The 18,602-nt window shown below is 43.1% G+C and overlaps 1 protein-coding gene across 1 annotated transcript; it reads right to left on the bottom strand.

Moving 5' to 3' along the window:
• Positions 1 to 1,153: 1,153 nt before the first annotated feature.
• Positions 1,154 to 17,731, bottom strand: lrrn3b (leucine rich repeat neuronal 3b). The gene is made up of 2 exons (XM_080491873.1): positions 17,372 to 17,731; positions 1,154 to 4,988 (listed from the first exon to the last, which is right to left on the bottom strand). The coding sequence occupies exon 2, from the start codon at positions 4,527 to 4,529 to the stop codon at positions 2,400 to 2,402; it is 2,130 nt and encodes a 709-aa protein (XP_080347999.1). The 5' UTR covers positions 4,530 to 4,988; positions 17,372 to 17,731; the 3' UTR covers positions 1,154 to 2,399.
• Between the last annotated feature and the right edge of the window lie 871 nt (positions 17,732 to 18,602).

The following is an 18,602-nucleotide window of genomic DNA, read 5'->3' as shown; positions in this document are numbered from 1 at the left end:
GAACAGCTCGGGAACAACTGGTCTAGAGTCAAGAAGTGACTTTGAAGTTTGGCTTTCGTTCGTTTCTAAATTGAAAAGCGAGGGCTTGCAGCTAAGCTGGCCGGCTCCCTGCGTCTGTATTTGTGCGTTTATTTTGCAAACTGAAAGTCTCAGCCTGACCTAAGCATTACCTGAAGGAGCGTGGCATGTCATATTTTAACTCGCTTTGTCTTTGACAGATGGCTCGGCTTTAAAAGCCTCTGTCCATGGTGCTGAAGGCTGGCCTGATGTATGACTGTTAGGCCCCATTTGATGAATCCGCCATGTCACTCCGCCTCTGACAGCCATTCATCATGCTCGGCTTTCTCATGCGAAATGCTCTATATGTGGGATAATTCAGTAAGACAAATAAAATGCGAGCGCTGGAGCTGAGACTCCACTCCATCCCGCCCTGCATGACTTTTCTGTACTGTACTCTATCTCTATGTCATAAGGACGCTGTGTTCCTATCGAACCAGCAGCAGCAGCAGCTGTAGCACGGTGGCTATATTCAGACCGGCTGAAGGACGAACATGTTCTTAATGAGGCGGCTAATGAGTTCTCTTCTTTTGTTGCAGATTTATTTTTTCACTCCTTTTTCCAGGAGTTAGAACAGCCGCTCAACCGTTCAGATGAACTCCCTCGACTTTTTCCCTCCAGTTTTGACTGTAAAATTGTTCTATTCTGTCATTATCAGTATTTCCTTTTATGTTCTTGTAATTAAAATGTCACACAAACGTCACGACAGAATTTCATAGCAGCCCATCTCTGGATGATGACAAAACCGTATATACAGGTGCATCACAAAAAAGTAGAACAGAGATTTTCTTTTTTTATCCCTACAGTATAACTAAAGCAAAACAATGATTGTGTATTTAATATTTATCACACAAAATTGAAATAAATCAAATTGTTTATTATATCAGCTTATATGTCAAGGAAATCAAAACATACATTACAGATATAAGGACATCACACGTTCCTATAATTAAAAATGCTTGGGATAATTTAGTAAATGTTTCCAATGTAGAAATACGTAATGAAAAATGTCTTGATTCTATTTTTTTAGATGCACCCGTTAATATGACAAATATAAGCAGAAAACAAGAGAGAAAATAGGCAATTGTTTGTAAAAGAAACAATGACATTTATTTTTTTTTTCTTAGCGCTTTTCTTAATTAGTCTGTTGTGCCCATTGATCACATATAATACAGGTAATATAAAAATGGCTTTTTAACTTTACACCGAAAGCAACAACGAAATGTTTTCTTAAAATATGTATGCTAAAAATACTGAGAAAGTATTTAAAGTACTGGAGAGGAGCTTGTGATTCTGCAATGATGACATGACAATGTTTTGCTGTGGCGGAACCAATTTCTCTTCCATTTCTGTCCTATTTTCCCTCATGTAGTTCTTGGTGTAGGCACTTACCAGGGCAAAAACAAACCACGTCTTGAGGAGATAACACATCACTCACCTCAATTTTAATCAACCTGTTGTATTTGTTTTTGTCAAATGTATGCACATTATTCAACCGAGTCATCATTGCAATGAGAACTACAAAGCATAAACAGCCATTTGGCAAAAATCCTCCCGACATACCCATTTTGTATAGCTGAATTTCATTAAGCTTAATGTGATGTTGTAATCAAAAGTAGTCTGCTCCTTGCCTTAATTTAAAACCCATTTAAACTGTTCACATACAGAGGATTTGTCATTACATCAACATAATAGAATATATAACAATATTTCCATGAAAAATCAAGAATCCGTTTTTAAATAGAAAAAAGTGGGGTATATTTCATCAAAAGTCTTACACCATAGTCACTGTTATTGGTCTACTCTACTAAATCTCCCTTCCCATAATAGACAGGTGTTATTACTGTATCTCTAACTCGTCTATGGATGTTTGACAAAGCACAGACGGTATTGCTTGGGACCACATGGACAGTTCCACAACTCTGAACACATTTAACAGTCAATTACAAGAGAGTTGACCACCATCCTCCTCCTCCTCCTCCTCCTCCTCCTCCTCCTCATTGTCATCTTCCTCATCGTCTTCATTTCCTTTTACCTGCCTGCACTTCTGTATGAATGGTACTGAAATATATCTTTTTGCAGTAAATACCCCTTCCTGTGGATGTTAGCTTGGTTTGATGTAACGGTTACAAAGCCACCACTTCAACTAGGGTTGAGACTGGGACAGCACATTGTCTATTTCAAACTGTCCCGTCCCAGTCCAATAATAGTTTTGCCAGAGTATCGGAGCTGGGGACCAGCAATAAGTATGCCTTTGAAAACAGTACAACATCGTCCAGCCCTGCCCATGGCCTTGTCCGTTCACTGAAGTTGGTGTGTGGTGCTCTACAAAGCTGCGCTTCTTAAAAGGCATTGTCAGATACATTTATGACTGTGGCTTTCACTTCCACTCCACTTGGCAGTCCCTTACCCGGAACCCAAAGCTTTGTAAAGAATGAAGAGTGCATACCGGTAGCTTCCACTGGTGTCAGCAAAGCTTTGGAGTCGCATTTTCTTATATCCCCATAAAGGTGGTGGTTCCTCAGAGACACATAAATAAGCAGGCAAGCCACAGAAATCACGGCCAAGAGCACACCAAAGACAGTGATTATGGCTGCATCCCATTTTTCTGTGTCCTTGGCTGTCAGCTCTAATCCCTTAGTGGTGACACTGACACATTTGGTGTCATGGTTGTAGTGGATGCTGCGGATATCCACACACACTTTGTACAGAGTGGCAGGGCTGAGATGGGTGAGGTTGTAGACCTGGATGTCAGAAGGAACCCTTGTGGTGAATGCTGTGGTGGGATGATTAGCGTCTGATACAGTGTACCATTTAATGTTTGGGGCCAAGGTGCCGGGGCCAGCCTTCCAGGTGACCAGAATCGAGTTTGCCTCCACTGATTTGATTTCAACGTTCAGAGACCCATTTGTAGGTTGGGGAAAATATCCGTTCACTTCCACTGAAACAGATTTCAGATCAGCTCCAACCAGGTTATGGGCAACACAAGTGTAAAGACCAGCTTCGTCTTCTGTTATGTCATAGATGTCAAATGTTCCTTCGGGGTGCATGTAAAACTTGTCAGACACGGTGTTCGGCAGAATCCTGGTCCCAGACGGGGTGATCCAGTAGATGTCCGGCTCTGGTTCTGCAAAAGCCCGACAATGGAGTGAGACTGAGCTCCCGTTCTGTGCTTTAACATGTCCGGGCATGCTTTCTGGAGATATCAGTGGAAGACAAATTTCCATCATCTCCCTGAAATGCACTTGTCGGACATGCTGCCCTTCGTACTCTGGAGGCTCTACGCAGTACAATGAATCAGGTTCCATAAAGCGGATGTTGGTCTTGTTCATGTTCATCCAGCGGACTACGCAGTCACAGCGTATCGGGTTGCTATGCATGCTAACTTCTCTCAGGTTCGGGAGGGATTCGACAGTAATCCGGTGAAGCGCACTGAGGGCGTTGCCATTTAGCATGAGGGTTTCCAGCCTTGGTAGTTTGTAAAAAGCATTAGGATGGATGTAGGAAAGTTTGGGATTGTTGGTGGCTTCTATTTTAGTTAGCTCAGGGAGGTTATTAAGGGCAAAACTGTCAATGGAAACCAGCTCTGGCATGCTATTAATTCCCAGTTCTTTCAGATGGAGCATATCCACAAAGTCCCCTCTCTGAATCCTCGCAATTGGATTTTTATTTAGATCCAAAAACTTGAGATTTTTTGCATTTCTCAGGGCAGAATGTGGCACCTCAGGGAAAATATTATCATAGAAAGAAATGCTCTCCAAGTTGTCAAGACCAGCCAGTGCATCGTCAGGGAGCTGGGAGAGGTTCATTCGGGTGAGAACAAGACTGCGGAGGTTACTCAGAGGTTTAAAATTCATTTCATCAATGGAAAGAATAGGGTTTTCACCAATCATCAGGATCTCCAAGTTTGGCATGGGTTCGAACCACTCTTTCTTAATAACCTTTAGCTTGTTAGAGTTGAGGTGAAGTCGCACAAGGTTGCTGAGACCCTGGAAAGACAGCGGGGAAATGGAGGAGATGAGGTTGTGATTCATGTAGAGCTCCTGAAGGTTAGCCACCTCTGACAGACATCGGTCAGGTAGCTCTCGTATCCAGTTTTCTTCCAGATGAAGGGAGAGCAGCTGAGAAAGAGTTCCCAGATGGATGTCAGTGAGGGAGGATAGGTTGTTTTGCGATAAGTCGATCTCTGTGATGTTGGCCAGGTAATCCAATGGTTTGTCAATCTTGGCAACATTGTTTGTTTGCAGTAATAATACTTGTGTGCCCAATGGTAATTTCTCTGGCAGACCAAAGAGGCCCAAGTCATTACAGTCAACCGTCTGCGCCTCCATGTACACCGAACTCGGGGAAAACCAGGGTCTAATCTCACATACACAGAGTTTGGGGCAGTCAGGCCTCACCTCAATGGCCACGACTAAAGAGGCCATGGCCAAGCCAACAAAGAGACAATCCACAAATGGCACGTCCTTCATATTGGACCGAATCCCTCCAGGAAGAAATTGGTCCTTGTAGATTAAATGGTCTGAGCTGTTAACTTCACAAATAATGAATCATTTGCTGCAGCTGCTGAGGCGACCGGTTCACCGCCTCTGGCTGCCACCACTATTGCCGCCCTTGCAACCACCACAGGGTTCCCTAGGGTTGTTTTTTTGTCCTGCTGTGTTGACGCCCTTGAATGTAATGACCAATCATTCACTGCTGGCTGCTGGTGTCAGGGTTCAGGGTCAAGGATCCAGTCAGGTAGACCCCAAAAAAATTAGGAATGGGGGAAAAAATAAAAAATAAAATGGTGGACCAATAATGTGCCTCAAAGTATTTATATTAAGCACATGTACTGGTATCCATTAAAGGGTTGTTCTGTCTTTAAAGATGGATGTCCTCAGTGTTAGTCTTCACTAGCTTCCAGAATCCACTGCCCAGTCCATTCCTACCTGTAAAAGACAAACAAGACAGAGGCATAGAGTGAGTATCACACCGTAATAAAAATGACCAGGGAACATCTTAAGAGAAGGATTTAGGCATATTGACATTTGTTATGGGCACACTGATGCATGTTGACATTTATACACGCTCCCTTCAAGACATAGAACAATGGATTTATATCTGCTTGACCTTCCAGTCTTCATACCGGCGATGTGCCCGAACAACATGGTTTTCAGTCCTGGTGTTAGCGGTGTGACTCTATTATTGCTTAAAGAGAAGACTTTATTAAGATTCCTAAATGGCAGACATCCTAGGGCTTAAGTATTAGCCTTTAGGGCAAGCTGCTTAAAGACACTGGAATATGTCAGTCACTATAGCAACAAGTACACAGGCAGCCAATAGGGCACAACATAGCGAGACAGCTGCCGTGCATGCAAACAAAGCAGCTGACCCAGTTTGTACTTGTTTGTCAGAAGATGCAGCAACCGGCAGCCATGAAAATTAAAATGCATGAATGTGTTGATGTAATTAATCTTTTTGCAATCAACAAATCTGTGTGATAATAGGATTTCCCTTTTTTTTCCCGGGAAAATTCAGGTCATGCAGTGGCTAAACATTACTAACGGGTGGACACGCACTCTTCCAGAGTGACAGCCTTATTACCACAACTCGTATGTGTTCATGTAAAAATCAAAAAGATACAGAATTAAATCTGTCTCCTCCATCTTTCACTACTTTTTAAGAAAAGATTTTGCATGATCAGTCACAGACTCATGCATAATTTTTACATTTAAAATATTAAATTACAAAAAAAGTTTGACTCAAACTTTTGCCTTATATTTTGATCATTTTCAGGTTGTTAAATCATTTACAAATGTCCCATTCAAACAGTCAAATAAGATGACGAAGGTAAGAAATATTGCAGAATGTGATAAATGTGGAGTGATTTCAGATAGCTTTAAAGCTACAGCAGAGTTTTTATAGTTGAGACAATTTTTAGAATAACACATTTGGCTTGGCTGGCGGCAGATGAGACCAAAGTATTTTTGGAATATGAAAGAAAAAAAAGACTAGGTTCAATCATCAGTGAGGCTATAAAGTTTCTACATTTGTGCTTGGCGTGATATTCTGAACATTTCAGGCACATTTTTATAGCTCACAGTTATTAGCCCAGTTATGAGATGAAGTGCATATGGGATTAAGAGCTCAAACTAACATTAGAAAGCAAACAATCCTCCACTGACCATATTTTGTCTTTTCATTATCCTTCATTTAGTGGAGCAGAGGTAATAAACAGCTTTCATTGCTTTACGGTAACAAATATTTATTGATTGCACTAAAATAACTCCACACAAGGATGAAATGGCCTCTCCTTCAGGTACATCCAGTTGATTATAAATATAGCTATGATGCACACATCCGTTTTCCATGTGAGTCAGACATCTCTGTTTCTGTGTAGTGTCTCTTGTACATCATATTATTAGTGTCTCCTATCACATCCCGCCGTGGCAGGAACACAGCTGAAGTGTACCATGTAATTTGTCATATGTGACTGCCTCTTACTGAACAGATGGGTTTGATGGTGCTTGTGATATTTTGGGCCTATAGGATCAGGCACCGCATCATGGGAAAAGTCAAACCAGACAGGGGATGAAATGGAAAGAATCGGGGGAAGAAGTGTGACGGCGGCAGGAAAGTGAGAACAAGAAAAGAGAAATGATTTCATTTCATCACCCTCGCTGTTTCCACCTCAGTGGCCACGGGGGAGATGTGGGATTGGGTGTGAGGGCGGGGGGGGGGGGGTAAATAAATAAATGAATAAGAACTTCTGAAGGCAGCAGAAAAACGCTGCAGTTTGCCCCCGCCGGCGAGGCCGATCCAAGGGTTCATTCCTCAAGCGCTGCTCCTGCATTCGCTCGAATCAGGTTTAGAGGAGTGAGGCAGACATGGAGTTAGAGCAGAAGGTGTGGGTGGGGGTATTATTTTTCAAAAGCAGTGGGCACTTTTAATAACCTGCTACACCCGGTGCATTCTGATAAACAAGGTTTAGCTTCTCTCCCTCGGCACTGGCACTGCCACTGTGGGTTTTGCAGTTGATCCGTAGCCTGAAGGTGCAAGACACACTCTGTAATTTCACCTGCAGCATTTGGGTCACACCTCTGCTCACTTTGGCCTCTCTGCTCAGTAATCACAATTACCAGCAGTGTAATGTGATCAGGTTAACTGTTATTACTTAGCTTTATGGTGCATTCACTACAGGTGGCTTTAACAGCAGTGCGACACATGCAGCTGGTATATTTGCTTTACCACCGATGGTAATTGGGCCATTAGGGATATTTTTAGGGTGTTGATTTGCGACCGATAAAATCTGTCAAAGATTTTGTAGGACTAAAAAGATGGAGTTTCAGAAATAACTCACAAATAGCTCTGTCCTATTTATTTTTTTTGCCACATATTAAATCAATAACATTACACTGCACATGTATAGCTGACCAATGAGCCCTTCAGTGTGGAGGCTGCATGTTATTCCTCCGCCTGAATGTTTTAAATTGCCTGTAGATGTGAGCGTGAACCTCGTGAAATTCAGTGAGGCTTAAGTATGGATGTGAGGACTACATCATGGACGACGAGGAGGCTTAGAAATAAAGACAGATTGAGAAAGAGATTCCCTTTGTTTTGGCTAATGTTAATGCGAGCTTGCCCACATCGTTGAAATACAAAGATGGGATTAGAAGGGCTTTACAGGACAATTTGCGAGACACAGTAGCCAACATGCACAGCATATTTCATCGCTAATCAATACAGATAAAACTATATTAAAGATAATCCAACATGTTCATCAATATTTATATTTTAGCGATGTTTTAACCAATTGCGTGGCACTCATTTCCAACTTGCACATGCAGCCTGCTCTGGCAGCCCCTAAAAGTCCAAGTTTGCGAATGGGTGATGTTAGTGAGGACATAACACATCATATAAAGTGTCCACTGATCCACCCTGATGATGCTTGACTGAGGATATGAGAGTCACAAAATGGACAAGAAGGAGATTCAGAAAAAAATACAGATTGGGTAAGATATACTGTGCTTTGGTTTGGCTAATGTTAATGCTTTCTTATCCACATTGGTAAAACAAAAGAATGGGATTAGAGGGGGCTTTAGCGAGAGTGGCCGTCATACACAACATATTTCCTCGCTAATTAATGTTGATACAATTCCATTAGTGATAATCTAACATGTGGCTTGTAAAGCCAGTTGTGTGTTTTATTTCCAAGCTGCACGAGCACCCTGCTCGTGCATTGACAGTGCTGGGATTGCATTTAGCCATGACTTTCATTATCGATTAATATGTAGTAACTTGCAGGAGTACATATGTTAACGTCATTGAAAAGTCTTGTATAATCGAGGTGTAGATTTATAGTTTCCTTGATGTCAGCAAAGGTCTCGGTGATGTGCTGTTGAAGGGAAGCATTGGAAGATGAAACTGATTCAATCAGATGTGACATCTTGCGTGTCTGATGTGGCAAATGTACAAAGTCTTCAGGCAGGATTACCACCTGTGCAGAACAGTGCTAAGTCAGTGATTTAGATGCATATTAAAGCACTTTGGAGAAAAAAAAAAAAGACAATTAAGGCAAGAAGGCTTGTGTACAGCTAGGAAAAGATCGGTACATTGCAAGTTTTCTAATTAGAGGAATATACAAAACTGACAACAACACATGTTCTGTTTAAAAGGCTTGTTTGGTTTTTATGTTACTTATCAATGCACTTCCTCTTGAAATACTTCACTACATTTCCTGCACCAAACTACATCATCTTAAGTGAACTATCCTAATCAACTCCAGGCCGTTAAACACGTAAATTGGTGTTATACGACTGCACAATGCGGAGTCCAGTGAAGAGGCGGTCGTAATACTCCAGGCCTTGCACCGTGACTGCTCTGGCTATGGAGTCCACACAGCACTTGTACTAACCTATTAGTAAAGGTTCAGTCAAGTTACCCAGCCGCAGAACCCTCCCACACACACACAGACACACACACAGAGCCACAGACACACACAGCGCCACTATGTAGAGCTAATTTCCCACAATCCGCTGCTCAGATGCCAGTAATTGAGGCAGAGCGAGGGGAAGGGGGGGGGGGTTGGAGAGAGTAGTGGGGGCAGATCTGTGGGACAAAATGAGTTGCCGGAAGAGAAACAGAAGAGTTCGCCAACATCCAGTTGCAGTGAGGTGAAATAAAACTAAAAACTTGCGGTGTGTTTGGCGTTAAGTGGCCACCTAGCTGTTGGACGAAGAGAAATGTGGGTAATATGTTGGGAGCAAATTGAATTTAAAGACGAATGCTTGTAATCTGTGTGTGGAAAAGCTATAGGAAATCCTGAATGCGGGGGGATACATAATCAACGTCGGGTGATATGACCCAAAAAGCTTGAAATGAGGACTACTGTAACCTAATGTCTACCTGCACTAACGCATTAAGCCTAAGCTTTGACATTTGTCAAGGGAGCCTTTTATAGGTCAGGCTAAGGTGTTCACTCATGGAGCTAACACGAGTTCCCAGGTGTCAGTGAAAGACGAGGGGGGGGCGCAATCATTCAAGCCAGGGTCTCCAAAGCAGCTCCATTACAGTAGGAGGTTGACAGTGTAGCCCATGGGCTTTTCACTTTAGCCATTGCTAATCCTGGCTGTGAACATAATGGCAAACAAGGTCCCTGCATCCAGGTCGTTACCGGACTCGGCCTAACTGTGCGAAATATACCTGGCTTTGTTTACGACCGCTGGAGTTTATTACCTCCCCTGGATACCACGGGAGATACAAAGCTGTGCCCACGACTCTGACATTACTATCTTTTAAGCCAAATTCAAAAAAAAACAAAAACGGCCTCATAGCATACTGATGCTTATTGACACGTCCAGCAGAGAAGGAGGGGGAGACATCACCATTCATTTGGAGTCGTGCGTCAACCCACCTGAGGAATAAAGGTCCAATATTCACTCTCTGTTGAGCTCTTTTGCTTTCCAACAACAGACAAATGACAACCACGGGGGACAAAATCTCTGGCTCTTTGGAAGCTAAATGTTCCAATATATCCAACATTTAGATGCAATCTTTGTCTGCTTGCTGTTTGATGCATAGCAGATAACATGCATCACTTTTTTTTTTATGGTTTTTAGTTGAAATACAGCTGCCTGCTGCAGTGTGGACGTTACCCTGTGCACTGAAAGATGCGAGAAAACTCTGTAGAGGACAGATGCAAAGTCAGACTCTTATTATCTGTGGGTTTGTCAATACACAGCACAGTCATTTTTTTTCTCCCTTTTTCCACTATTAAACATTCATAATAACTGTGTAAGCCCCAATATAGGCACAAAGTCCAACTGAATTATAGAAAAACTAACAAAGGCAACAATAAATATCTGAAATGTATTCTCGGTTAATTTTTTACCTTTTTGCAATAGTAGCTCATGTGTTTTTATCGATTCTTTCCACAAACGCCAGGCTCAATTCTAAACACAGCGGAGAATCTCAGGAGGAAACAGATCTGAGAAATATGGGTTTGTATTCCGCAAAGCATTCTAAAAACTTTTTTTTCATTGCAGTGTTGTTGCATCACTAACAGATTGATCCCAGTTTGATCTCAAGTAAAACGACAGCATGATAATCTCCATATAAGCACAACTCCAATGTTTCACTCGTTGATGAAAGTCCATTTTTGACCTGAAAACTTTGCAGAGAAAAACTACTACAATTTCCACATGATTCTATTTCTTACAAGACTTCCTGATCCAAAACAGTGAAATGTCAACAAAAAAAAAAAAACTAGCTCCTCTATTTGTAGTAAGTATGACATTTTTTTCATTGAATTCTGTTCCAAAAATGCTAATGTTTTTTGTTTGTCCAATTAATGTTGTCAAAAGCTTGACACTTCCCGAGACATATGATTCTTGCGACCTTTAGCGTGCATATCTTTAGAAAATCACCCTCATGGTGCGCTGCTGCTGCTTCATTAGCAATAATAGGAATAACTTTTTTTTACATCTATGACTGCTACTCTTACACAGACTGCCGCTTATAGTAAATAAAGCAAAAATAGCATTTCTATCAACGATAATCAGATTGGACCCTACGGTGTGCTAGTTTTGGCTTCCGAGCCTTATGTTTGATTCTTTTGATTAAGGATGTTATATATCTATCGACATATTATGACAGAAAAACTGAAACTCCTATCAAATTTATCCTTGTTAGTTGGAATCTGCTCTTATTATAATGCTGCAAATTCCACATAAACATTGCTGTCCAGTACATAACTTGCATTGTTCTGGGATATTAATTTCATTATGTTATTCAGATCTCACAGTATGTATTTTTCAGCACGTGGAGATCATTTGCATTCATCTAAAAAAGACACAGGGTAATTGGGACAAGACTGCATTTAGGAGCTTCGCCCACTGTCAAGGTGAAAAGCTTTTCCATCCACATCTTGGCAACACTTCGCTCACTTTCCCACCGGGCCACCTCCATTATACTAACACCGTGGCTGTTCCGGACAGTAATGGCACAAATACAGCTTGATTAGAGACCAGTGAGATATGACCACTTTAAATTAATGAGTGTGCACAGTCGGGGCAGGAAGCGCTGGTCCTGGTGGCTCTGCGGTGCTAATTCAGGAAAGCCTGACTCAAGTCGTCTGGGCAGCCAAACAGCCGGGCAGGACTGTTTGTTTTATGCTGTTTATTGAAATGAGTTATAAATCCTCCTCCTCGCCTCGCAGGGTTTGGATGGGCTTTAGCGGAGCGAGGACGTAGAGGTGATTGCTTTGTCGCAGGTTGGGTACTCATCAATGCCCCTGTGTGGAGACTGCTTGACCTCTGGCTCTTGTGAGAAAAGAATATAAGTATTATTATACAAAAACTTGACTTCTGAGAGCACTGAATGGAAAATGTGTAAGATTTAGATGTGGGGGTTTTGTCAGGAGCACTGTGTCCCCTCGGGGAGATGATGATGAGGCCCGCACGGTTTAAGAGGTAACAAGGCAGTATTGCATCTGCTGATAGGTAGACATTACACTCACTGTGTTAAAACTGGGTGGAAGACATAAAGGTCAAACGTAAGTGGAAAGTAGGGCACCGAAGAATTGCCTCCTCTTTCAGGAGAATAGCCTGTGTGTTGTAGAAATGATTCACTGGGAATTTTGATCCACTGGTAATAACCCTCGCAAGGCTTTCTTCAAGTCACTCCAGCTTTTTCTCCCCCCCCCCCCACGTTTGTTCTCTCATGCACGCTCTCTATTTCTGTCTCGCTCTGAAGATAATGCAACACCCCCCCATCACCTTTGCTTTTTGAAACCATGTCATTTTATCTCTCTTTCTCACGCTTGCCTTTGCTATTCAAACCCTCATGTTGAATTAACTTACCTTGTGCTCACTATTACGATATGCACAGAAATAAACTACATACAAATTACTAGGCATTTCATTCTGTCTCCCAGGAAACTCCAACTTCTCTTGCTTTCTTAGACTGTCCCGTTGTCCTGTTTGCGGTCAACTTAATTGCCTTCCCGATACTTTTCATCCCTGCTGTGCTATGTCTAGTCTGTCTGTGTACATGTCTGACCATCTGTCCAAATTCCCAATTTCCAGGCCTGCATGAGTCATTTTTGGCCCAATCGGCGGACTGAGTAGTAACCCTGATGCCTACTTTTTGTTTCTTTGAAGAAATATAAATATGAAAGTGTTAAGAGTGATGCAGTCTCTTCCCACTGCACAACACTGATTTTAATATGTGTCCATTTCACATGTGAACAACTTCAATACTTGCATCTATTCAAATATGAGCCTTTGCAGCGATTTCATGCAGCTCCTTTTAGAGCTCGGTGCCCTCTGGTTTATTTTCCCACACGTATTTCTGCATATAATAATGCATAATTTCACTGGTCACAGGACCCTGAAACAATGGCATAATGGCACTACACATAAATGTGTTTGTGTTGTGTTCAGCTCTAAAGGGAAAATTGCACACGCATTAAAGCACAATTAATTTCTCTATCTAAACGTTGAACATGGGTGGTTTTGCAGTGCCATTAAAAAAAATATGGCTTTCAAACACCCTACTATTATTTGCCCCGCTCATATAAAACAGTTATTGTTTGGATACGGCATTTCTCTTTTCAGGGAGACATACTGGTTACACTATTCAAAGGAATAGGCACTTGGCTTATGAAACCTGGTGTTTCGGTGAAAAATGAACTTACGGTAAATGTACAGTATCACACAGCTGTGAGACAACACATCCCTGTCTGCTCTACATTCCGGGTAAGCCCCATGTTCGGTGGAGGCCTCCGGAAGGCTTTACTGTCCCTCCCTCTGCCCTTCACCTCATTGATTTACTATTACACTTTCTCCAAGATAAGGGAGAGTCCATTAAAGGGAAGCTTCTATGTGTGTATGCATAATGAAGCTTCCTGTATGTATGTATGTATGTATGTGCGACTGAGCCTGTGCATCCGTGTGGGAGCAGATGGAAACCTTTCCCCTTACATCTGCACTTGTATGGCAATGAATCAGTAGCGAGTCGACTGTTAATGTAAAATCAATGTGCTAAATTAACCACAGGACCCCCCCCCCCCCCCCCCCCCCCCCCCCCCCCCCCCCGTCTTTGGGTTTTAAGTTCTTTCCTGGACAAGACATGCCCTTGGGCTGAGTGAGGGGAAACATGCATCGAAAGTGGTAACACACCCACCTGCCTCGTGCGCGCACACACACACACCCACACACACACACACACACACACACACACACACACACACACACACACACACACACACACACACACACACACACACACACAAAATGGGAACAAATGCTAATGCACCCAGAGATCCCTGCATTTGCAGACATGCACACATAGTTCAGCCAACACTGTTCTCACACAGAACATGGCAAAGCAAACATGGACCAGCTTATTGCATAATGCATGCGCAAAGCACCAGGCACTAAAAGAGCACAGCTAGGTCCCCTTGTCTAATTCGTATAGTGCTGCATCTATTAAAATCAAGGCAAGGTATCCAGCTTAAGGCTGCCGCTGATAAGGTCAAAGGCGTAGCGAACATTCCAACACTCATTTCTCCCCCAACATAATCGCACTCACTCTTGACAAAAATCTGCATAATGTTCCATGTATGGCTGCAAGCTAGACTGAAAGAGGGAGGTGTGAGGACGGGCTGGTGGGGGGGAAACGAAGCCAGCGGCATATCCCTCAAAGTCAGAGCCAAATTGAATCTGCAGGTGCAAATGTGGCATGTGTGCTGCCTCTAAGATGCGCAGCTATCTATATTTATATGAATAATATATGGCTGGTCAAGGGGCCACGAGCCTGCTGGGAATAAGTTCCTACGGCAGACGGAATCAATCATTATATGCCACTGAAATGCATTTATCGCTGGCTCGGACCTCTTTATTATGATTTCATGGGGTTTGATATGGGCTTCTCTTTCTGTTTTCATCCTTGGCTACTCCTCCCTCAGCTCAAACAGATGAAAGATATGGCACTTTCAGAATGGCCGTGGCTTCGTCTACTCAGAAACTCGGCATCACACCGAATACCTCACTGGAGACCGTGATGACGGTTTTGTTTCGGCATAGTTTCAACCTGTGTGTTTCTATACGTGCATCCGCGTGTGTGTGTCACTACAGCTTCATCAGTGCATGACAACTGTGTTTTGTCTCATTATACAGCTTCGCCAACGTTTTCATTTGTGTACTGAGAGCCTATACGTATTTATCTGAATACAGAACAGATGGACGGCACAGCGGTGGCCCCTTAGATGTCCTCCTTCTTCTCTGCTCATGTTTCAAATTACAATATGGGCCTATGTCTCTATCATGTTCAGCTCTGATCTGAATCTTCGGAATAGCAGCCTAATTAAAGATAAATTGCTTTGATTTTATCATCAGCACCACGGATAGCGCTTTCTATTACTAAAAACCTTTTTAGTGAGGGAACATTTCATGTTACACCTTTTGTTAGAGCTGTGCTACTCTTGCATTGCACCTCCTCAGTCCAGAAATTTGCGTAGGCTAAATACCTCAAATGCAAACTCAAAAGTAAATGTCACTGGATACAAAGGAAGTGTCATCCCATTTTGACCTTTGATATGCACTGGAAACCTAAAAATGTCACGGATGTTCATGTTTTGATCCCCACTGTGATTTTCTTGTTTTCTGTCTCTTTTCATATATTTTCCATCTGAAACATGTCTTTCCACGAGATCCGAAGCAAACCATTCTTTCTCCTTCCCCTTGTTTTGTGTGCCCTCTGACTCTCCTTATTCCCTTTTATTGTGTGTTTGTTTGGGAACCGGATGCTATCAGAGTTCCTGTGCTTCGCTGCACAAGCTGATCCCCCGTAGCCGGCTTGTGAATATGTTTACATGCATTTTACTCAGGAGCCCCCACCCCCCCCCCCCCCCCCCCCCCCCCATACAACCTTGGGCATCTCGTTACCACCATGATGGGGGAGAAGTCTTGAGATTAATTTGATTTTGATAGCACGCTGCTTCCTGAACTCTACTTTAACGTAGCGTTTGGCACCCACACATCCTCTCACCTCAGCGGAACCTGCTGCCCTTTGCCTATCGAGAAATTAATATGGAACACCCACACTGTGCTGCCTATCATACTCTCAAAACCTCCACAAGGCCACTGCAGGCACACAATACCTTTTTTACTCCACCCCGCCTTTGCTTCTCACCGTTTCACACGCGGATCAATAGGCAATTCGCAAAGCCACTCACTTAAAGTGTATGACTTGTTGTGGACATGTAATATTGATTTGTTTTGAACAAATGTGCCTAAATTAATGAAGAAACCCATTACTGCTTTGCTCTACTGTTTTTATCACCTCTGGCTTAGAAACTGCAACGTGGCCACAGTGTTAAAATACCACCGTGGTCTCCATTCGGAGCCTCACAAAGTGTTGTGCACGGTTCCTGCGTGACATGAAATCCCATATGCAGCCATTCCTGCGTGCGCCTCATAAATATGTGCTCTCAAAAATCACTCTTGAAACCCTGCCGCTTGCACATTTTCATAGCAGCCACAAATGGCTCAAGTGATTCTAAGTGGGAACAATGCATCGTGTGTGGGCTGGGGTTTTTCTCAGCATGGCACGGTGTCTGATGTGAGGGCACGATGGCTCTCATGTGGCAGTCCACTGTGCGTTTCATATGGAGCAGCTGCTCTGGGGTGAGTCATTCACACTGTGGAGGCCAAAATCTATTGTATCCATCACCGGGAATGAGCAAGCAAACACGCGGACGCACTGCACAGAAGATTACAACAATCGGATTCGATGGCCCCCTCAGTGAAAATCACATCTGTCATCATCGGCTATTATCTTTTTATCTGCATATCAAATAGTCATTCATCTGCTGTATGACATGCATTTTGGACAGAGGGGTTGGTGGGGGGGGGATTCAATTTTGAAGGGGCGATGGAAAAGAGAGAAAGAGACGCCCCAATGCAGTGGAGGGATTAGTGAATGCCAGCCCTCTGCTTCTCTCTCTGGCGTTCTCCAGCTGGCTTGCTGGATGTGTGGGTGTACAGGCTCAGGCAGGTGAGGTGGTGATGGTAAATGCGCTAGAAATATGAAGAAGAAAAAAAAAAGCCTGGATGGGGTGCGTGGAGGGTGACAGCAAATGCATCATTTTCCCTTTCGCATTGTTGTTTTAAAATATGAACAATTAAACAAAACAAAAAAAAAAGGAGACATTGTACTTTGGTGGCATGTGTTGGTATCGACTTCTCTGTTTGCAACAGGATGGTTCAGGAGAAAGGAAAGGAGAGGGTGAGGAAGAGGTGGGAGGGGGGGTGGGGGGGTGGTTGGCCACCATTCTGTGGATTTCTTCGAGACGTGTCTGGTGTGCGCTCACTAAGCAGGACCCGAGGACATTAAACTGCCAGTCCATCACTGCGCGCACCACACGCACGCACGCGCGTACGCACACACTCGGGCAGATCAGTCTCACGCGTCTTTAGAATTAATTCCTCCTTGTTCAGCTATAAACACAACAAAAAAAAATCCGGTCCGGTTTGGGCGCATCCTGCATAGTTGCGCAAAAAGCGCGTCTCCGCGGCAAGTGGCGGGTTCGAGGCCAGTCATCAGCCTAATTATCCTGGCAATATTTGCAACTGATTTCTGAAATCGAGCCATTTTAGACTCGTCGCGATGGGATATTTCAATCGCAAGACAACGCGCCCGGTAAAACATCCCCGAATCAGGGAATTTGCCCGTTTTTCACCAACTTGGAAAAATGCGTTGCGCAAACGCGTTCATGCCCCAAGAATCAAAAGACACGTACATATTTCAGGAGTAAACGGCGTGAACTTACCCGATTTAGTCATAATCGCATATGAAGCAGTGCGTCTTGTCTATATTCCCATCAAGTGCGTCGCTCCAGAGACGAAGGAGAGAGAAGAGCTCCAGCGCGCAACATAAAGCCAGTCAACAATGTGTGGTCTTCTTATTTTCACGCAGCTGATGAGAAATCAGTTCTGGGCTCTCTTCCACGGAAAAAAAAAAAAAACCCACAAGGGCTTCTGCATGAGAGGGTTGTGAAAGCAGAAAAAAACCACCAAGTCCGGGAGCAGGTTAAGCGATAAGAAAGATTCATATGTTCCCTGTGCCCTTCTCTTTCCCGTCTTCTTCGCCGCGGCTGCTAAGGGCGCATCTCTCCCCTCGATCAAGTGTCAGGCGGACCACATAGATGCGCCGCCGTCTCCTCAGCAGTCATTAATATTAGAACAAACCCCGACTCTCCAGAGAACAGCCAATAGCATCAGAGAAGCGGGCCAAGCGCTCGCAGCATCCGCGCGCTGGTTGGCCGAGCGCAGCCGTCAGTCATCTCCCAGAAGCTTGTTCTCATCTGTGTCTTCTGTTGGAGGTGAAGCACGCTGCAAAAAATATCCATATTAACCAGGCAGGGAGAGGATGTTTAAAAATGCCCAAATATTCAAGATGAGGATCTAAAAAAATAAATTTTTCAAAGTTAAGAGCTGTTTTTTTTTTTTTTTTTTAAATTAATGCTTCATTTCTGGCATTAAGAAAGTAAAAAGTTTGTTCATTATAAAAAACTTTTCACTATAAGATCAGATGCTCACCGTAGAGTATGTACACTGACCAGTGATTACTAAATGGCATCGCATAAGTAACATTAGTAATCAAGTTTTATACGATAATCAACATTTTCTTTGAATTTAAAGAAACATAATACTTGTTTTAATGAATTTGTTGTGGGTTTCCCACCACAGTCCAAAAACATGCATGTGAGGTTAATTGATTACCTTAAAATTGCCCATATATGTGTCGACGTGAGTGTTTGGCATGTGATGAATCAGTGACTTATCCATAATATATTCTGTATTTGCCCCAGCACCATGATCCTGAATGTCATCAAGTGGTATAAGACTTCATGCCATAGTACAAAAACATGTTTGAGGTTAATTTGTTGACTTTAGGTGTGAGTGTGTTGGGGATTGATGGGCTGGATCCTGCCATCATGCACCCTTGGTTACTGAGGATTTACCGTAAGTTGCAGAAGATGGATGTGTAACTATGTATAT

This window comes from Lipophrys pholis (assembly GCF_963383615.2).
Source record: "Lipophrys pholis genome assembly, chromosome: 22".
Taxonomy (NCBI): domain Eukaryota; kingdom Metazoa; phylum Chordata; class Actinopteri; order Blenniiformes; family Blenniidae; genus Lipophrys; species Lipophrys pholis.
Note: the sequence above shows the minus strand (reverse complement) of the source record. Positions and strands in the feature narration are given on the sequence as shown.